This window comes from Haliotis asinina, chromosome 3 (genome assembly GCF_037392515.1).
Source record: "Haliotis asinina isolate JCU_RB_2024 chromosome 3, JCU_Hal_asi_v2, whole genome shotgun sequence".
Taxonomy (NCBI): Eukaryota; Metazoa; Mollusca; class Gastropoda; order Lepetellida; family Haliotidae; genus Haliotis; species Haliotis asinina.
The window spans coordinates 67,904,957-67,924,078 of NC_090282.1; the positions used below are offsets into that span (position 1 = coordinate 67,904,957).

A 19,122-nucleotide genomic window follows, 5' to 3' on the forward strand; every position below is an offset into this window, starting at 1 on the left:
CTAACAGGAGAGAGAAAAAACATTCTACATGAAAAGCCGGTCTGTTCCCACCAAAATATAACCAATCATGCACACACAAAAACAGACACAAAAATCATAAATGAATAGTAACACAACAAAAGCATAAATATGCCCATTAAACTGATGTAAAATACGAAGCAAAGCATTCTACAGTTTTTTTCAGAGTTTTGTATTACATTGATATCTCAATGCATCAATTTCAAGCGCCAGTAAAGTTCAAAGTTGACACCCACATGCATAATATGTCTGGGATATGAACGCGATAGCTAAATCTTCTAACTCTGCATAAAGGCGTTTGACGCCAGACAAAACTGTGTTATTGAAGCAACTAAGAAACACTTACTGTCATTACAAAACCGCTCCCTTCTTGCAGCAGACCATCTTCCCAGGCTGCAATGTCCAGCTTTTGTCTTGCCCCGAGTCCCACCACCTTTCTGAACATATACTCCTTGACTTTGGGTACACTGACAACAGAGGAGTTGGATACCTGTCTGCAGGCGGTGGAATTGTCCCAAGCGCCTTCCGCCACTTCGTCACCTCCAAAATGGAAAATCTCTAAAGGCTGAATATCCTGATGTATTTTGGCTAATTCTTCCATCAAGTGATTGATAAAGCTGTAGGTGGAATCAATGCAGGGATTCACTGCATCATCAGTAAACATCTGAATGGACAGGTACTTGGACCAATCTTTAACTCCATCTTCAACCAGTCGATACTTTAATGCCTCAGTTTCATTGCCTAATATCTTCAGGCGCTCATACCTCAGTTCCATCGACTGAACGGCCGCGCGCGCATGTCCAGGGAGGTCAATTTCTGGGATTATCTCAATATGTCTTTCTGTGGCATAGCGTAGGATTTCCCGATAATCTGACACAGAGTAAAACCCAGATCCCGAGGTTTGGTTTGTTGGACCTGAACCCAGTTGGGGCGGTAGGCATTTTGTACTGCTTGGGTCGAAACATCGTTGAGAGCCAAACTTGAAATAAAAAACCAATTGTCATAAAAATCTTGTCGAGTAGAATTCTATCAAACCGACATGTCAGCAGAGATGATGGCATTTAAAATGAACTGTTAGTATTTTGGGGACGATGGATGAAGGTGTGGTGAGAAAGATTAAAATCACCTCTGTCAACTCCTCAAGTCCTGGTATCTCTAGTCGCCATCCCTCGTCATCCGTCAGATGGAAGTGAAGCTTGTTCAACTTGTAGGACGCCATTTTGTCAATCAGACTAATGACGTCATCCTTCGGGTAGAAATTTCGTCCTGCATCCAGGAGAATACCACGATATCCATATCGAGGAGCATCAATGACATGCGTCTTGAAGAGCTTGCCGTTCGCCTCACGTATCAACTGAAAACATATTTTGTGATCTGCGATTATCATTAAATTCTGCCTTTTGCACCCAATGGAATAAGTTTTCTGGCGTAGACATTTACTTGTTACACAGTAGACTCTACCAAGTCATACATATTGCGTACCTGTAATAATGTTTGAATTCCATACAGCACACCGGACGGTTGAGATCCGATGATAGTTACGGTGGACGTTGTTGGGTTGACGTCTACGCTGTAAGCGTCGTCCACGTGGTAGGGGCTTGGATGTGTTAAGTTTACGCTTCCTATCCGTAATTTAATCATGGCTGCTGTACCAGGTGTGAGACGAATAGATGTTAAAGCTTGCTCTGCAAATACGAATTTAGTTTTTATGAAGGGATGATTACAGAATTGTATACACAAGTTCATTTTGACATTTTAGCACATAAGGACACACGTCTAGTAGCAAGACATGGTATTTTCCCGTGTCTCAGATACCAGATCTCAAAGATCAACAAATATAAATTACTAATTGAAATCAGAAAATTAATGCAGTAACGCAGAAAAAAAATCGGCCACTTCTTCGAGGCACAAAATATTGTCCGTTCAGGTGGTGAGCTAAAACCGTTTTTCAAAAAGACATTATTTTCCGAAGATCCAGCATATCCGGTGACCTTCAACCCTCTACATAAACACAGCACAAGTGATTGACTGCAGTAAATACATTCATACCCAAGATATGTTCCTCTGTTCCTAATTTAGTTTGTGCATCAACAGTAACACGAGACACATCAATCTGGAAGCTGTAGCGCTTGTCCAATGTCATCTCCATCGGTTTGGGGATGATGCGGATCTCTCCACTGTCGGATGCATCATCCACCGCAAACCGGTTGAACCTTTCCTCCAGAGAAAATGGTGCAAAGCGATCATAGTTGTATCTCTTAACCTGCTGTGGCCGCGTGATTGGCTGAACAAAGTCAAGGGACTCCGCAACAGTGCTCGCCAGAACTTGAGGAACAAGTCCAGGAGCAACGATGAACCAGTTGGGCATTGCGTCAGTCTTAGCTGTCATCCAGTAGATAATTTGAAGCTTTATCTATGGAAAGATAAAACAGAATATACATCAGTTAAACTATTTGCATTACGGAATGTGTTCATCGTCGGATATATACTTTTCTATAGTTCTATTCGTCCCGCAAGTACAGTGTGAACAGTACACATTCTCAAAACTATCAATGTATATTGGTAAACACATATAAGATGATCCACGACCTGACAAATGACCCAAATTTCCAAATTTGCATACTTGGAAACGTCCCACAGAACGATCCACTTGAAACAATAGGGAGACAGGTTGTCTGATAAATATCGAGAAGTTCATTTTCTCCCGTGCGTTTCACACATGAATTGTTATAGCACACTCGATTTGGGAACAGCCACAATCCCAACGAATTGAATCAACACAATATACTGAGCAAATATGTTTAGGACCACCGATCCATTTCACGAAGCAAATGACATTTTCCTGGGGTTTTTTAAACAAAATTGTTGAGTATCTAAAATGCTTCTCAATGCCCCAATATCTCTTTGTCTTCGTCTTAACGAAAGGTTAGCGTGGAATATCAGGTTCTTATGCCTGAAATTGCCGTATTATCATTCGGAGGAATATACGGTGTAGTTTTAATGGGTAAAGTTGACTTTTCGTCTGCTAAATATTAAATAGATAATAACTACATATAGTTATTTGTGTTTCATTTAACTTTTTAATATGTTAAAAGTTATCTGTGACTGAATGGTGGTGGCTAAATTAGAGTAGCAAGGGGGAAATATTTTTATCCCATAATTTTGTTCCTATTTCTGTGTACGGGCTCATTTTCGTCCTGGTGATCGACCGGGAATACATGTCTTGGAAATTTATATAACCGGTTCCAGAGAAATGGTTTGTATTCAAACAATATTTCCAAATTTCTGTCATATTTTTATTATGGTCACCAAAGTTGTGTACAGAAAACTGAAAATACCATTTGACATTGATAAGTCAGCGAGAAATATCTTTGTACACAAATTTGTCGGTTTGGGGATTACTCAGTACCAGACTCAGTAGATTTGTCAGTGACTAAAAAAATATAAAATACACACAACGCACCAAAGATTACTCTTTTTATGACAAAGTATGGGAACAGTAAAAACCTGATATAGTATGTGTCAATTATACAAGACACAACAATGCTGGAACATTAGGCGGACTTACTGATTTATGCTTTAATTATCACTCTCTGAATCAGTCGCGGTGTCTGAATCACTTGCAAGTCCTAAGTCAATCACTAGTCTGTCATTTTCTCTTTCTACTGCGATTTCGCGTTGCCAGTAGCCATCTTCAATTGTTTTAACATGTTTACAACATTCCGACCATTCTTTTGCACCGATTGCAGACATCCTTTCATTTATGGCAACTCTTAAGGAACTAGGAACTTTTTGTGAACTGCACGTTTTGTGAAGCGACATAATTTTTCACATTGCCCGAATTAACTCGATCGGGTTTAGTTCTGCGTGGTATGGAGGGAGACGTAGTACATCATGACCATGTTGCTTCAACATCGTGTCTACTCTGAAGACAGGGCCCGATTTGTTGGATTTTGCAAGAAACATAGTTCGGCTTTAAGCATTTTCTCATCAAATGAGATATTGTGCCTTTGTAGCCACACTTTTATGGCATCTTTTCTATTGGCGGTTGTCGGACATTTGTCCACTTGCTTGCTATGATATGGTGCATTATCCATAACGATGACAGAGTGCAGTGGAAGGTTTGGGATCAACTTTTCCTGGAGCCACTTGGAAAAATTATCAAAGTTCTTCTTGTCATGACAGTCTGCTGATTTGAGTTTGGAATCAAAAACAAGCAAAGCATTTGGAACAAAACCGTTTTCACCCCATTTATTACGACTTCACCCTGAAGTTGCCAACACTTTGGGACAATGTGGTGTACATGCAACCATGTTTCATCGATAAAGATGAGTGTTCGATTTTCTTCTCTGTATTTCTTTATTACACGCAAGTATTGCAAACGCTTGGAAACAATGTCTTTACGTTCCATAAAAATGTTTACGGTTTGACTGCGTTTTTCGCCACCTAAACCCCATGTCTTTGAGATTTTTTCGAAAACTTTCCTTAGAAACCTTGTAGTTCAACTGGCACTTTGTCATATCATACATCCTATCCAGAGTCGGTAGTTGTTTTTTACGCCATAAAAACTTTGTACAAATTGACCGACTGCACACCGGTCGAAATCATCAAGTTTGTAACTGCAAGTTTTGGGTTTGCGCAACTTGGTGGGACTGATAAATGTAGGTCCACTTGCACTCCTACCACCTTCTGCCTTAATCCGCTTTAAACTTGCCTTTGAGAGTCCAGTAGCAAGGCTACTTTGTAAAAGAGAATCTGCTTTGGTTGCACAATTTTTGTCCATACACATGATAACATTGTATACTATCTCCCTTGCCTGAGAATGAACTGTTTGCCCATGTTTTCCTAACTTGGACATTTTTTACTACAACTGAAATCTGTTTAACAGTATTGAGACAGGTGTAAAACAGTAGCGAGACGGGTGTTACACAGTAGCGAGACAGGTGTTAATCAGTAGCGGTGTTGATTTCATGTCACGGTTAGCATGTATTGCACGTGCATAATCGTCAAGCTACATGTAGCAGCCAAGTGTACTCGCCCAATCCGTTGTAACGCCTCTCTTGTCTCAAATGCGTTTAGTGCGAAGGATCATCTAATATGTGTCTAGCAGTAATATATAAAGTGATTATAAATGTTATTAGTAGTATCAATGTATACTATATAAAGTGATTATAAATGTTATAAATAGTTTGTAGAAAATTACCTAACTTATAGGTGAACTGGTTCGTGAATAGTTCATCGCAATGCATCGTATTGTGAAGTTCTAATTGCAATATACTGGATAAACGGTGTTATTGCCAACCCTAACTGAAAGATTCAGTTACACTCAGAGACAACACCTCCAGTTCTGGACAAACAAGTCAGTGCGACGGTATGACGAAATCAGTTGTAATCTGTTTCAGAGATAAGGCACCGGTTGCAACAGGGTAGGGTACATGAAATGTGTACCTTATCCGCCAGCAAGGTACATATGAAAACTCATCAGTATAAAACAAGACCACATTACGACTCGTGCCATGTTTAATCATATTTCCTTTATTCACTCTCAGAATTCATGGTCTGTAGCGTACTGAAAGACTTTCGCGAAATATGAAAACTATGAATCAATTACCTTCCTGCTTGTGCCAGGATGCAAATCAAAGAAACTGTCCGTCGCTGCGATGGTGAATTGTGTCCCTACAAGATGACGGACCCTGATTCCTTGGCCTGGAAGTTCATACCCCTCAGGCCTGGGCAGATAGTCAGGTTCTAACATGTAGAAGCTGTCGAGATGAATCCGCCAGTCACCGTCTTTAGTGAGGGTTGTATTGCCATTGTTGGAAAGAGTTATTTCGACAAATGATCTTGTTTCTATCTGAGTGTTGTCCTTGACTAGCCATTGAATCTGAAGATTTTTACCCAAGTCATTGAGGCCTTCCTGGTTGAGAGCCAAACAGGAGACCACACCTGAAAAGGAAAGATATACTTCATGTGGCAAGACAAGATCGTGATTAACGTCTGTTTCGAATGGTCAGGATCTCTGTATGTTACCAACGATGGGAGACATTGAACCCGACGCAATCACATGTTTGGTTGCAGCAGTTCGAACAGCGAATAGCAGGAACATTTCATGTAAACAGTGCACAGCTGCGGGATAGTCAATTGGCTGGTTAGATATACTGACTCTAACGAACTAACCGACTTACGAAGCAATGTGTGGCCTGTCAGTTGTGGTAATACAGACACCAAGCTGCGCGAGTGTTTCAGAACTCTTACCGCAATCGGGATTCGAATCCCAAATCTGAATTTTTTCTTCCCATTTGGGATTCAAATCCTAAATATGATTTTCTCCTCACATTCCGGATTCTTCTTTCCTAGATTCAGCATTGTATTGCATCTGTATGTATGTATGTATGTATGTATGTATGTATGTATGTATGTATGTATGTATGTATGTATGTATGTATGTATGTATGTATGTACGGACGCATGCACGCACACATACATACACAGTTGCAATACAATGATGAATCTAGGGGGGAAAAATCCGGAATGTGAGGAATAATTCATATTCAGGATTTGAATCCCGAATGTGAACAACAAATTCAGATTCCGGATTTGAATCCCGAATCTGAAAAAATATTCAAATTCGGGATTCGAATCCTGAATCCGAAAAAAATATTCAGATTCGGAATTAGAATCCCCAATCCCCAATCCGTTTCTAACTTTTCTATACTTGTCTTAACTGATTGTAGTCTTGTTGATTAGTTGCAGATTTTAAATCTTTTATCAGTGTAGCAGATTTTAAATCTTTCATCAATGTAGCAGATTTTAAATATTTTATCAATGTAGAATCCACGTGGTCTCAACCCGGACGAGACAAAAATCAAAACGCGGCAGAAATAAAAGATTTAATTAGTATTCCAACATGTGGAATAAGAGCATTTTTTGTATAGAGCCCCAGAAAGGGGATTAAACACACAGTTGTGTGCTGGATGGGATTTGTTCCAATATACGTTTGAAATATATTGCTAAGAGAGTTAAATGGGGTGGTATCAAGAAGACTCACCTGCTTCAACGTAAATACTGGCAATTGGAGAAGTTCTAAAAGATCGGAGTGGAAAGAATTAAGAAGTTTAAAGCAAGTCAAGTGCAGATCGGATCAGTGATCGGTAAAGTTATAGGAAGGTTTTCTGATACCCTCCCCACTTTGAATTAAACATTTGGGATCTGATCAGTAACTTAGTATAGCATCAGTGTAGCGAAAGAAATACTCACACAGACATGCCCCGAGAATCCACATAGTCACTCTACGGCAGTGCGCTATGCCGAAAGGACAACCTAACACGGAAGAGTGATAATTTCTCTCCATTTGATTGGACAGTCACGTTGATTGTACATGATAGCTACATGTAGGTTATTTTTTTTAAAAATAATTGTACATAACATCTGGTTTCTCAAAATGATCTTCACATCAGGATTTTCACAAATACGGTATCTGTTAATATATGATTTGTGTTTTGTCAAGGATGTTCCATGTCCGTTCCAAGAGATCCTGAAATGTAAGACATTTCGTACAATTCCGAATATAATACGAGCATGTATTATAACTGGTGGCCATGATCTGTCCACAAGAAGTCAACTGTTCACACTGTCAAAATAAAAACATATGGAGACATACAGCACGACGTCAAACTAAGGCACGGCATCTAAAAGTTGCAAGTTTTGGTGTCAAATGTAGTTAAACTCCAAGACAAAGAATAAAACTTTAAATATTTCTAATCAGCTATTGTCATAAAGTTTGGCTAACCTGTATCGCGAGGAATCTTTTGTTTTCGTTCCTAGAAACCTTGACAGTATCACCAGAGAAATGTCAGGTGTTCACGGACGGGCGTATGTATACTACCCATCAAAGGTTTAGCCTCAATAGTTTAATTGTAACCACTTACTTCAATCAACTGTTCTAAACTAGATTTTGCAAAATACCCCATACTGTTTAAAGGCACTGTTTACACAAGTGTTTGGTGTATTACAGCATATCTGGACATATCTTCTCTTATGGAGAGTCTCAATTTCCATTGAGCTTCTTCATAAGAGAAGATAAAACTTACAACTATTCTTCTCCAAGCTGTCTTTGACGGAAAAATACCAGTTTCCACATAAGTTACTACATATATCAGTAGATTATACTTCCGTACAGTACATAACAAAGTGTTGCAAATACTGCGTGAGCTACTATCCAAGTGAACAGTGAGTGAAAAGAATTCACAGAACAGCGTTTTCGTTAATGTATGACAAGCTTTGTTACATAATCTTCCTAGGAATAACAATCTACACTTATCAATGTATCCAACCATCGTCCAGAGACCTAGGTTGTCACACAGAGAATCTGTTGACACACGTCTGTTGAAACCTTGAATACATTTAGCAAAGTATCGTTGGGTATTTTCCAAATTAATCAATGGTTTTGCCATATAGCGGACGCATGGTTTCACTGTCATGGAAACTTGTAGGTAAAATCATTCTTTTCCATATATTACCACATGCAACTGGATGTAAATCAGTATTGTTAAGGCCCAATGAGCGTAAAGAATTTATAGTTTGCCTGGTCTTTTGACAGTTACCCAGATCTCTGTCTTTACAAGACAGATCTGATGAGAGTAGAATACCGATATATTTTACTGATGAACTTACATTAATTGCGATGTTACAAAACGAGAATGAAAGCTCAGGACAAGATTGTTTTCCTTTCCGAAAAACCACAACAGTGCTGTTAGATGCATTGTATGTTAGGCGCCATTGGACAATGTGTAGTGAATCCTGCAGCCCATACGGGGTGGTGTTTAACAGTGTCGTATCATCGGCTAACAGGATTGATGGGACGTCCATACCATATACACATATACCAATGTTACTGAGTCTTAATTCAGTTAATAAATCATTAATAAAAACAAGGAAGAACCATGCAGACAGGACTCTACCTTGCCCTACACCTTGTTTTACTTCAAATTTATCAGGGCTATTTCAGTTGTACATTACAAAGGAAGAGCTGCAGGTGTAGCTATGATATAGCAGGCTCCACTTTCCCCCCGTTATACCCAAATTGCAGAGTTTTAGGAATAGACCGTTATGCCAAATGCGATCAAAGGCTTTCTCATTATCGAGAAACGCTGAAAAGACTTGTGAGCTACGCTCAACGTAATATGTTACGCAGTCATTGAGCATGAACGTTGTTCTTTTCTAAATCCAAATTGTAGAGGGTCTGGAAAGTAAGGATTAATATGGCTCATATAATAACATTGTAGACGTGAGAGTAATAGTTTTTCAAATAATTTTCCTACACAGGAGGTAAGAGTGATACCTCTGTAGTTTTGGGGATCGCATTTTGAACCTTTTCATTTGTAAAGTGAAACAAACATACCGAACCTAAAGATACTGGGAAAGTAGACAGCTTTCATAATTGCTTTATATAAGACGCAAAGCTTTTCGACCAGCGCGTCACCTTCATAGATAAGGTGTTCATTGTTTACATGATCTGGTCCAGGGGATTTGTTACGATTTAGATTAACCAGATATGTTGTTTTAACTCTGAGGACTGGATATCGGCATATAGTACAGCGTCAGCATGAGTAGAATCAATAGGTTGTGAAATTATATCTGCTGGTTTGTTATCTACAGATGGTGTAAATTCATCATCAAACGTGGTGAGGTCAATCCAGCAGCGAACTAGACTATCGCTTACTATCTGACGATATTTTATGTTGATCGTAAGAGAGACCTTTTTTTTTTTTAGAAAATTCGATTGCTACACTCATTACATATCCTGGACAAAATAAGTTATAAATAGTTATAGTTATTTAAAAATTATTGTCCAAGCTGAGATTCGAACACCTGTTGTAAGAGATAAACCCACTGAAACTGAAAAACAGTCCTTGTTTGTTCGGACATTAACGGAATCTAGACTTGCTTCCTTTGGGGTTTTAGGAGGGTTATAGGCAGTAGGGAAAACAACGTGGTACACGGACTGCGAGATAGACCAGTGGGAACTGACGCCAGATCTGGGCTATGTACACAGAGTTGTATGATGTCATACCATTCACGTCAGCGGGTCACTCGGTGCATGTTAATACTCCTCGGCACACACTGACATGTACCGGGGCACTCACTTGTGTCTGGTATTAGATCTATTGTTTGATTCCGTCAGTCCCAAATATGTGCAACATATGAAAGCGTCCATTTATACTCATGTTTAATAAAATGTCTCTCATTCAACGATAGAAAGGATATCGATACGCTGAAGTGTTATCGCGTAGTCCACCACAGCAAAGATATATTCATTTATAGATGGTTATATATAAATTTATCAACATAGTAAGGATACACCACCATACCCTCCACACACAAACAAAACATGACAACATGCACGCAGGTGGTATGGGCGACCTTGACAGTTGGCGACCTTTGACATTGAATGCCAGCTCACTCTGAGAATTCATCCATCCCCTAGCATCTGGCGAATAGCCGTGTAGCTAAAAATAGACGCGGAAACAATACTACCACAGTAAGTACTTCGAGCATCCTCGCATTGACATCACCATGCTATCTCACATGGTCACTCTTTCCTGTGTTTACAACCCGCGCTGTACGTGAATCAACAGTTATGACGTCATGAGCACTCCGCACCTTAGAGTTGCGAAACAACAACTCTCGTCGACTCTTGCAACATAAGGCGGATATAGTTTTCATCAGTGATTCGTGAGCGGTATAGGTCTGAAGGTCTCTACTACATTGAGAACAAGGGTATGGTATTCGGGCCAGGTTTTTACTTCACATTGGTGATATCTGTGCATAGCTTCAACAGTGGTAAGTTATTATTACATAACCGTATGATGGATAGTTTTGGGTTGGTGGGGTTGCCTAATGGCCCAAACGTTCGCTTCCTCGGGTTCGATCCCTCACAGCCTTAACATGTCTCGTCACGTCAAACACCCGGGTTAGGTTCCCGTGGGTAAACTGATTCCGTATTCCGTTGCTAGGTATTTGGGCATGAATATCTTCGTAAAGGTAAACGATGTGACTTTGACACTGGTTTATTCATGTATATGACATAGCATAGCCTTGCGTTAATCATCTCCTGGTAAAACACGGGTTTCTGAATGCATGGTAAGAGTTTCATTTATTTCTAATTTTGTACTACTGTTTTTCGATTTAACATGTTAGATGTGTGTTGTAAATATCATCATGGCCTACTAGGATATGTGGGTGTTTGAATCGATACGCATATGAAGATATGTATGTAAACAGATTGTGTCTATCATATTGCCTCGTTGTTTAGTAGTGCAAAATTCGAAGTAACTCTGATTCTTTGAAAAAAGTATATCATTCTTGTTTGACCTGCCAGAAATGAATTAAAAGGGCTTTTTAAATATTTCGTTTTAAACAAGATCAATAAAGGCGTATTTAAAGGAGTTCAATGGAAAGAAAACTTGAATGGGGTTTTACCCCATGCGCGCCCACGCACGTTTAACCCAAGCTCACGCTGACACGTCCTGTCAGGTTTATTTATATATGTAATCAGTTATTTATGTTCTATCCCACATTGAGTGGAGCAGCACTTTCAATTGGTACCTTAAATGTTCCTGACCAGCAGTTCAGAGTGAGTAGGTATGGTTTTAGGCCATTTTTAACAATATTTCAGCAATGACATAGGGACACCACAATGTATCCACGATGAGGGGAATCGAACAGGGTGTTCAGCATGACGGGGGAACCACTTGGCTACCCTGCTGCCCCCAGAAATTCTGTAATAGAACTTAAAATGAAAAATCCCTGAACTTTACACTCACACCTCACCTAGTAAATGGAAGTTCTGCTTTGCGGTTAAAGCGTTTGCTCGTCGGGACGAAGGCCCAAGTTCGATTTCCCATATAGTTACTATGTGTGTAGCCAATTCCTGGTGTCCCCTGCCGTGATATTGCTGGAATTTAGCTAAACGCGGCGTAAAACCAAACTTACTCATTAATCACTGTTGAAGACCACTAAGCGCCTAAATTTATCTTCAGGCCACTTGTTACGCCGGAAGTGCGTGAAAGCAAAGTAATATCACTGTCGTAGAAGAAAATAAAATAAAATATAAACTGAAATGTTATTGTGATTCTAATATAATCCTCGGGACTTTGTTTGATCATTTTAATCTATTTCAGCAGTCAGCGGTGACATCGACCGCACATTGACAGCTGCGAAGGGAGAAAAATATCTCACGTCACCGGGTTATCCACTGGGGTACCCGAAGTAAGTATAAAAAGTACTCTGCACTTTCACATAACACCCCGAACCGACAACCTGTGCGTGCATGCTTAGATTGGGCTGGGGTTTGGAGGAAGAAGAGAGTGAGGGAATATTACGCCGCTTAAATTAGCAATATTCCAGCAATATCAAGGCGGGGACACCAGAAATGAGCTTAACACATTGTACCCATGTAAGGATTGGAACCCGTGCCTGACGTGCGAACACTTTAATCATTGGGCTACCCCACTACACTGGAGAAAGAGGAGAGGAGTTACCTATGTCATTCCGTAGTTGGTCAAAGTATGCTGATGAATTCGCCTTGATTTTATATCAAAAACTGAATTTATGTAGTTATAAGGAATAGGAAAGACAAACACGACGACATAGTATCTAAGAAACTGAAATTGTTTAGAAATTGATCGTAACGAATTTTTAAAATTATGGGTAAATGTTTATCGGTGTAATTACCACTTCCACTCTAGATTATCTATAACAAACGACCGTAGTCTTGCTGATTGCAAAGATGACTTCGTCACGCAACCACTCATTTATTCTTAATATCTAGACGGAAGATAAAAAAATTAAAGAAATAAATAAATAAAAACGTGTGGCTGATGTCGGTTAATGCATTACTCTCACCAAACATTTTTGCCATTTTATTGCACTGATGTTAAATGATAGTGGGACACATACAGGAACAAACTATAAACTTACTCAAAACACCACCAGTTTTCAAAACATGCTCTAAGTCCAGTGAATCCTTGCATTTGTAAAACTTGAAGACAAAGTATTTTTTGTACTTACTATTTCTTGAACAAATCCCAGGGATCGAATACTTGGTTATTTGGGCTCCACATAATGTACTTCCCATTAAAGGTTTAGACTCACTTGTGTAAATATAGCCACCTACTTCAGTCAACTAGATTTTGCACATTGAACTGATGTGTTGGAAACGAAATTCATAACGTTGAATAGGTTCTTGTCATGAGTTTAGTAAATAGTGAAACTCGGTCAAAATAGGCGAATTCCTAGTTAGACATTACACCAAAACGCTGCTGTTCACATGCACTGTATCTGCGCATGTTTTTCAGCAATTCACTGGATGCATGATTCTTGTGTAATTCCTCTGCATGAGATTAGCAGTTAGTTCATTCAAGTTAGTGGAGAAATTCAATTTCGATGTAATCATAGGCATATACGTAGCATATAGTGAATGCTTTAAGTGAGTCTACACCTTTAATGGGTACTATGAATCGGGCACTTGTACATCCTTTAGTTTCTGGGTTTACTATAATGGACAACCCACCTAAAACATGGAACAAGCGCGTGAATACCCGCATGTTACCCATTTCGTCATTAGATTCAATACACCGTGTTTTGAGAACATCTGTGATAAAGTACAAAATACTGCATGTGAGAATAAACCTTCTTTGTTCCATGGCAGCAACTTACACAGTAAATGGGAAATTGTCGGGCCCGAGTTCAGCAAGATAAAGGTGACGGTCCTGAACACTGACATCGAGGGACAGGGCGACTGTGTACGAGACTACGTCGAGGTGCTTGATGGTAGGTTGTTACACGTTTAGTCCAGGTGCTTGATGGTAGGTTGTTACGCGTTTAGTCCAGGTGCTTGATGGTAGGTTGTTACACGTTTAGTCCAGGTGCTTGATGGTAGGTTAATACACGTTTAGTCCAGGTGCTTGATGGTAGGTTGTTACACGTTTAGTCCAGGTGCTTGATGGTAGGTTGTTACACGTTTGGTCTAGGTGCTTGATGGTAGGTTGTTACACGTTTAGTCCAGGTGCTTGATGGTAGGTTGTTACACGTTTGGTCTAGGTGCTTGATGGTAGGTTGTTACACGTTTAGTCCAGGTGCTTGATGGTAGGTTGTTACACGTTTAGTCCAGGTGCTTGATGGTAGGTTGTTACACGTTTAGTCCAGGTGCGTGATGGTAGGTTGTTACACGTTTAGTCCAGGTGCTTGATGGTAGGTTGTTACACGTTTAGTCCAGGTGCTTGATGGTAGGTTGTTACACGTTTAGTCCAGGTGCTTGATGGTAGGTTAATACACGTTTAGTCCAGGTGCTTGATGGTAGGTTGTTACACGTTTAGTCCAGGTGCTTGATGGTAGGTTGTTACACGTTTAGTCCAGGTGCTTGATGGTAGGTTAATAGACGTTTGGTCTAGGTGCTTGATGGTAGGTTGTTACACGTTGAGTTGGTTGGTTGTTGTAGGTTGAATCTACATGCTTGGTTTAAGATTGCAATGCTTTCACTGATGGTCCTTGGTGGTAGACCACTAGTAGGTTCAATCTTCAATGCTTGATGGAAGGTTTCTATCGGTCGTTCATTGATTCGTCTATTGAAGTAAACAAAGGAGACAGGACTTGCATTGGCATGTATTTGTCAAAATATTTGAATAAAGTTACAATTACAGTTCATTTCAGTTTCATGTTCTACTTGGTCCACAATGATGAACCTGCATTCCTATGCTTTGTTACGTGATACAATGTAATGGTTGTCAAGTTGTGTAATAAGCCTATTGCGCAGTTAGGCTTTAAAATATAAGTGTAAAACTGTGTATATAGTACAGCCAATAAATTACAACCCGATTCAGTCAATAGGTCGGGCTTGAACAGCCTGAGCAGGTTTTGTTCCTTTAGTATGGGGCAAATTTTAGAGAGGGAGGGAAGAATGATTTCAGATTATGGAACCTCTCCATTCTTGGGCGTTACTCATGATTGGAATCAATAGTTTTTTTCTGCTCAGATCAGTGTATTGATCTTGTTTATGTAAACAAATAAACGAAAAGAAGTATTTTTGCACCCACACATATTGCATATTTAGTGTACACTAAATCAAAGAGATGAACAGATGGCATTTAATCTTGATATGAGTTTTGAACATGTAATTGGTTTGTTTCACCAGGAAGTTCGACCAGCTGGAACGTGGCGTTTCTCGGGCGTTTCTGTGGCGTCGATACGCCTTCATTCACAAGCAGTGGCCCCGTCATCACAATCAGGTTTATGACAGATGGATCTGGAACCAGTAAGGGCTTCCGGCTCAAGTACCACTATGAAAGTGAGTTGCTGCGTTGCTTTCTTGTTGCGTTATTTCTATTTTCGTCAAAGCCCTCTTAAACAGGGACCCTTTGTATTTTGTAATCATTGCGCTTATGAGTGAGTGAATTTAACCACCGTAGTCAACACTTATGTTGTCACAGTGGTGTGTGTGAGTGAGTGAGTGAGTTTACCTTTACGTCGCACTCCAGCTATATATCGGCGATCTGTAAATAATCCAGTCAGGAGCAGACAAATCAGTGATCTACAGCATGAACATTGACCTACGTATTTGGGACACGATGACACGTGTAAACCAAGTCATATTATTCCGTTAGTCACCTCTTACGACAACCAGGGGTTACTGAAGATCAAATCTAACCCGGATCTGCATGGCTCTGGATCTGGCTAAGACCATGATTGATATTAGTAGCACTACTGAAGCAAGTCAAAAACTTGGTCACCAACGTCCCGATTCACAAAGCTTTCCTGACGTTCGACTTGTCGTATCTCTGTGGTCTATCATAGGCTTAGCAATATCGGAAGTTTTGAGGATCGAGACACTGGTCCCGTGAGTCCCTCTTTCTATCAACATATGTTGAAGGAGGCCCATGGTGACTGACAGTGTCAGTAAGGATCCGCGCCATGACGACATAAGGCCAAGCAGGGAACCTGACAACCCCTTCACCTTTAGTCGGTTTTTAAATATGGGGTACAGGGGACGAGGCATTTCCTTCGACTCGAAATAGATGACTGCATGCGTACTTGGACTGAATGAGTGATTGATTGACATCTTGTTTATTTGCGGCAAGAAGTGCCTGCAACTGAAACTTTATCATTCGTAAACAAACACATTACAATTATATCACTGAGGTCTTATGACATATCTGATTTAAGTACTAGAACTGAATAATTCAAACTTTAATATTTCACCATAAAGTTTAAATATGCTACTACTAGGTTGCTGTAGATAAGATAGTGGTAAAAATGGTAATAATAACAAGTTCCACAGTAAAATATGTTTCATAAAAATATTCAGACTATCCATTGTTAGGATGCCTATATTGTGTGTATTCTGTATATTTTAGTTTCAGAATCAGACACGGATAACTCGTTAATTCATGGCATATTGATAATGGTGGGTGTGATCGTATTCTTCATCATTCTTTACACCACTGCCACTAGATGTACTAAGAAGAACAATGAGAGAAGAATTCGACTTGAAAATGTGCACCAAAATCAGCGCACAGAGCATGGGTCTCCGAACAGTTACAGTACAGAGTTATCTGCCCCTCCGCCGTCATACAACGAAGTCGTTAATAGCGGCAACACGAATAATAATAATTATAGTAAAGACAATCTGGATGATACCTCCCCACCACCGTATTCAACATTACAAATACCATACATCACTGTGGACATACAACTGAATGAAAGGGATGATACTCATTGTTCCGGTTCTACCGGAAGTGCCTGTTGACATGGCCAGTTATGTGCGCTATCGATCACCGGTTTGTTTGTGATGACACCAACTGCTCACAGACCTCGTCTGTTCGGCTAAGTACTACAGGTGTGGCGTGCAATATTCATGTAATGTTATAGTAATTTATTGCAACATATCCTAAGAAAGCTCATGAGTGAATGAATGAATGAATGGATAGATGGATGGATAAACGAACGAATGAGTAAATCCAGTTTATATGACCGACTGCAATCACGTGGTACTTTGATTTTTTTATCATTAACAAATGCATTTACTATCAAATATTTATATTTTTATGTTGACAATTGTTGATTAATGTCGAATAAACAATATGCCTGTATATTTATGTCACTTGTGTCACTTTGATATCCATTTCTTGTTCCGTAATCGGATGATCTGCCAAAATTTCATCGAACCTGTTTTCAAAAGTACTTGTAATTAATCATATTATTAAGCACAACCACTGTGGTCATTATATTTAATGTTTGAAATGTTCAACGATTTTAAAAATATGTCACTGTTTAACCATCTTTTCGTGACTTTCATACGGAGGTCAAGAGCGAATGAAATACGCATAGATAATAGTCATACGTTGTTTCGTATTTCGTATAGACAATGTATATCTGATATACATTGTAAACCACGATATGTCCTGCTGTTTGGTAAGATCTGGTTGGTGTAACGCCGCATTCTTCAATATTCAGGCGCCGGTCTGGACCAGAGCAATCGAGCCTGGACCAGACAATCCGGTGATCAGAAACATGATCATCGATCTACGCAACGGGGATACAATGACATGTGTCTACCAAGTCAGCGAATCTGAACACCCGATCCCGTTTGTCGCCTATGACGACACTCATGGGTGGATGCAGATCAATCTTTACCTGGATCTTCAGGGGTGTCAATGGTTTGAAGGGACATAGAAATGCCTGGCCTGGATCTTCACTGGCTAGCACTAAATGACACTCGGCGAACAATCATATTTTAAGAACGACTCATGAGACCACGACCAGGAATAGTCTGACTACTGTTACTATGATCTTTCTGTCTTTGTATTTGTAACATACATCCAGTTCTTGTCTTGTAGATAATCACAATAGTGTTACCTGTTCGACTGAATTTACAAACAGTATTTTAGAATGAGGCATACATAAAATCTTAGTTTAATACAGAAGGATGAACGACTTGCAGTCCTACAGCAAGCCCGACTGACGTCTTCGTGAGAGGATGAATGTAAACAAACACCAGTTGACCACATACTGACAATGACCTAGAAACTGTTTGTTGATCTATTTTACATTCCCTTTCATGTGTACTCCAGTTATTATTGCTTACGTTTAATTGCAATATTTATAGTCTGGTTCATAATTATTGAGATTTTTTCTTCTTACTTTGAGCTATCCTAACACCTCAACTGATTCACTGATACTTAAAACTAAGTAATGGTATAAGGGAGGTAACTCATCTTAGCCTACTGAGTATAGTACAATTAGAGTTACCTCCCCTGAATTTGTAGCAGACGTCATTTTCCTCAGCACTGTCAACAATGTCTGTTGAAGATAAAAGAAGGTTGATTTTTGAGTTGTGTAATCAAGGAATTGATGATGTAAATACATTGGCAGAGAGAACAGGAACTCCTCGTTCTACTGTGTATAGGATTAGGAAGAATTTTAAAGAGGGAAAGGATTTTGGGCACCAGAAAGGAGCAGGGAGACCCAGAAAATTGGACTTCTCAGATCGCGTCCGGCTGGGAATTTTAGCGTCTAAAAAGCAAAGGGCAAGCATCTCCAACATCAGGTATGAAATGATAGAAAGGGGATCAACAGTTGTATCAAAATCTACAGTTAGAAGAAATTTGATTGATCTTGGATGGGAGAAAAAGACTGGAATTCCTTCTCCTGTCATGAAACAAGAACATAAAGACAGGCGTGTTGAGTGGTGTTTGGCACATGGAAACTTTGACTGGGAAAATGTGATTTTTACTGATGAAAGCTCAATATGGGTATATCCCAATAATTTGAAAATATGGACAAAGTCTGCGTCAGCACCGTTGTATCGACGACCTAAATACAGCCCAAAGTTTCATGTATGGGGAGGGATATCCTTATTAGGAACGACCCTGCTGTGTGTGTTTGAGGGAAATCTGACAAGTCAACGCTACACTAACATATTAGATAATTTTCTCCTTCCAAGTGCACATGTGTTTTATTGAAATGACTGGATTTTGCAGCAAGATAATGATCCTAAACACACCGCAAAACATGCCAAGCAGTGGTTTCAGGAGAAAATGTGACTGC

General features: G+C 39.7%; 2 protein-coding genes across 4 annotated transcripts in view; one reads left to right on the forward strand and one right to left on the reverse strand.

Annotated features, from left to right (window-relative positions):
* LOC137278342 (uncharacterized) overlaps positions 1 to 7,394 on the reverse strand; it is a 33,390-nt gene extending 25,996 nt beyond the window's left edge. Inside the window, exons 1-6 of the mRNA XM_067810624.1 lie at positions 7,276 to 7,394; positions 5,630 to 5,964; positions 2,068 to 2,431; positions 1,501 to 1,703; positions 1,145 to 1,372; positions 365 to 997 (exon numbers count right to left, since the gene is read on the reverse strand). Coding sequence (XP_067666725.1) covers positions 365 to 997; positions 1,145 to 1,372; positions 1,501 to 1,703; positions 2,068 to 2,431; positions 5,630 to 5,964; positions 7,276 to 7,369 — 1,857 coding nt within the window. The 5' untranslated portion in view covers positions 7,370 to 7,394. The remainder of the gene's footprint in view (positions 1 to 364; positions 998 to 1,144; positions 1,373 to 1,500; positions 1,704 to 2,067; positions 2,432 to 5,629; positions 5,965 to 7,275) is intronic.
* Positions 7,395 to 10,671: 3,277 nt separating this feature from the next.
* Positions 10,672 to 19,122, forward strand: part of LOC137278370 (tolloid-like protein 1) — an 83,274-nt gene continuing 74,823 nt past the window's right edge. Inside the window, exons 1-5 of one of the 3 annotated variants that reach the window (XM_067810660.1) lie at positions 10,672 to 10,860; positions 12,201 to 12,288; positions 13,730 to 13,851; positions 15,212 to 15,364; positions 16,431 to 17,165. In XM_067810660.1, coding sequence (XP_067666761.1) covers positions 10,800 to 10,860; positions 12,201 to 12,288; positions 13,730 to 13,851; positions 15,212 to 15,364; positions 16,431 to 16,822 — 816 coding nt within the window. In that variant the 5' untranslated portion in view covers positions 10,672 to 10,799 and the 3' untranslated portion in view covers positions 16,823 to 17,165. Of the gene's footprint in view, positions 10,861 to 12,200; positions 12,289 to 13,729; positions 13,852 to 15,211; positions 15,365 to 16,430 lie in introns of those variants that run through there. The other 2 variants (XM_067810661.1, XM_067810662.1) reach the window with 2 other exon arrangements.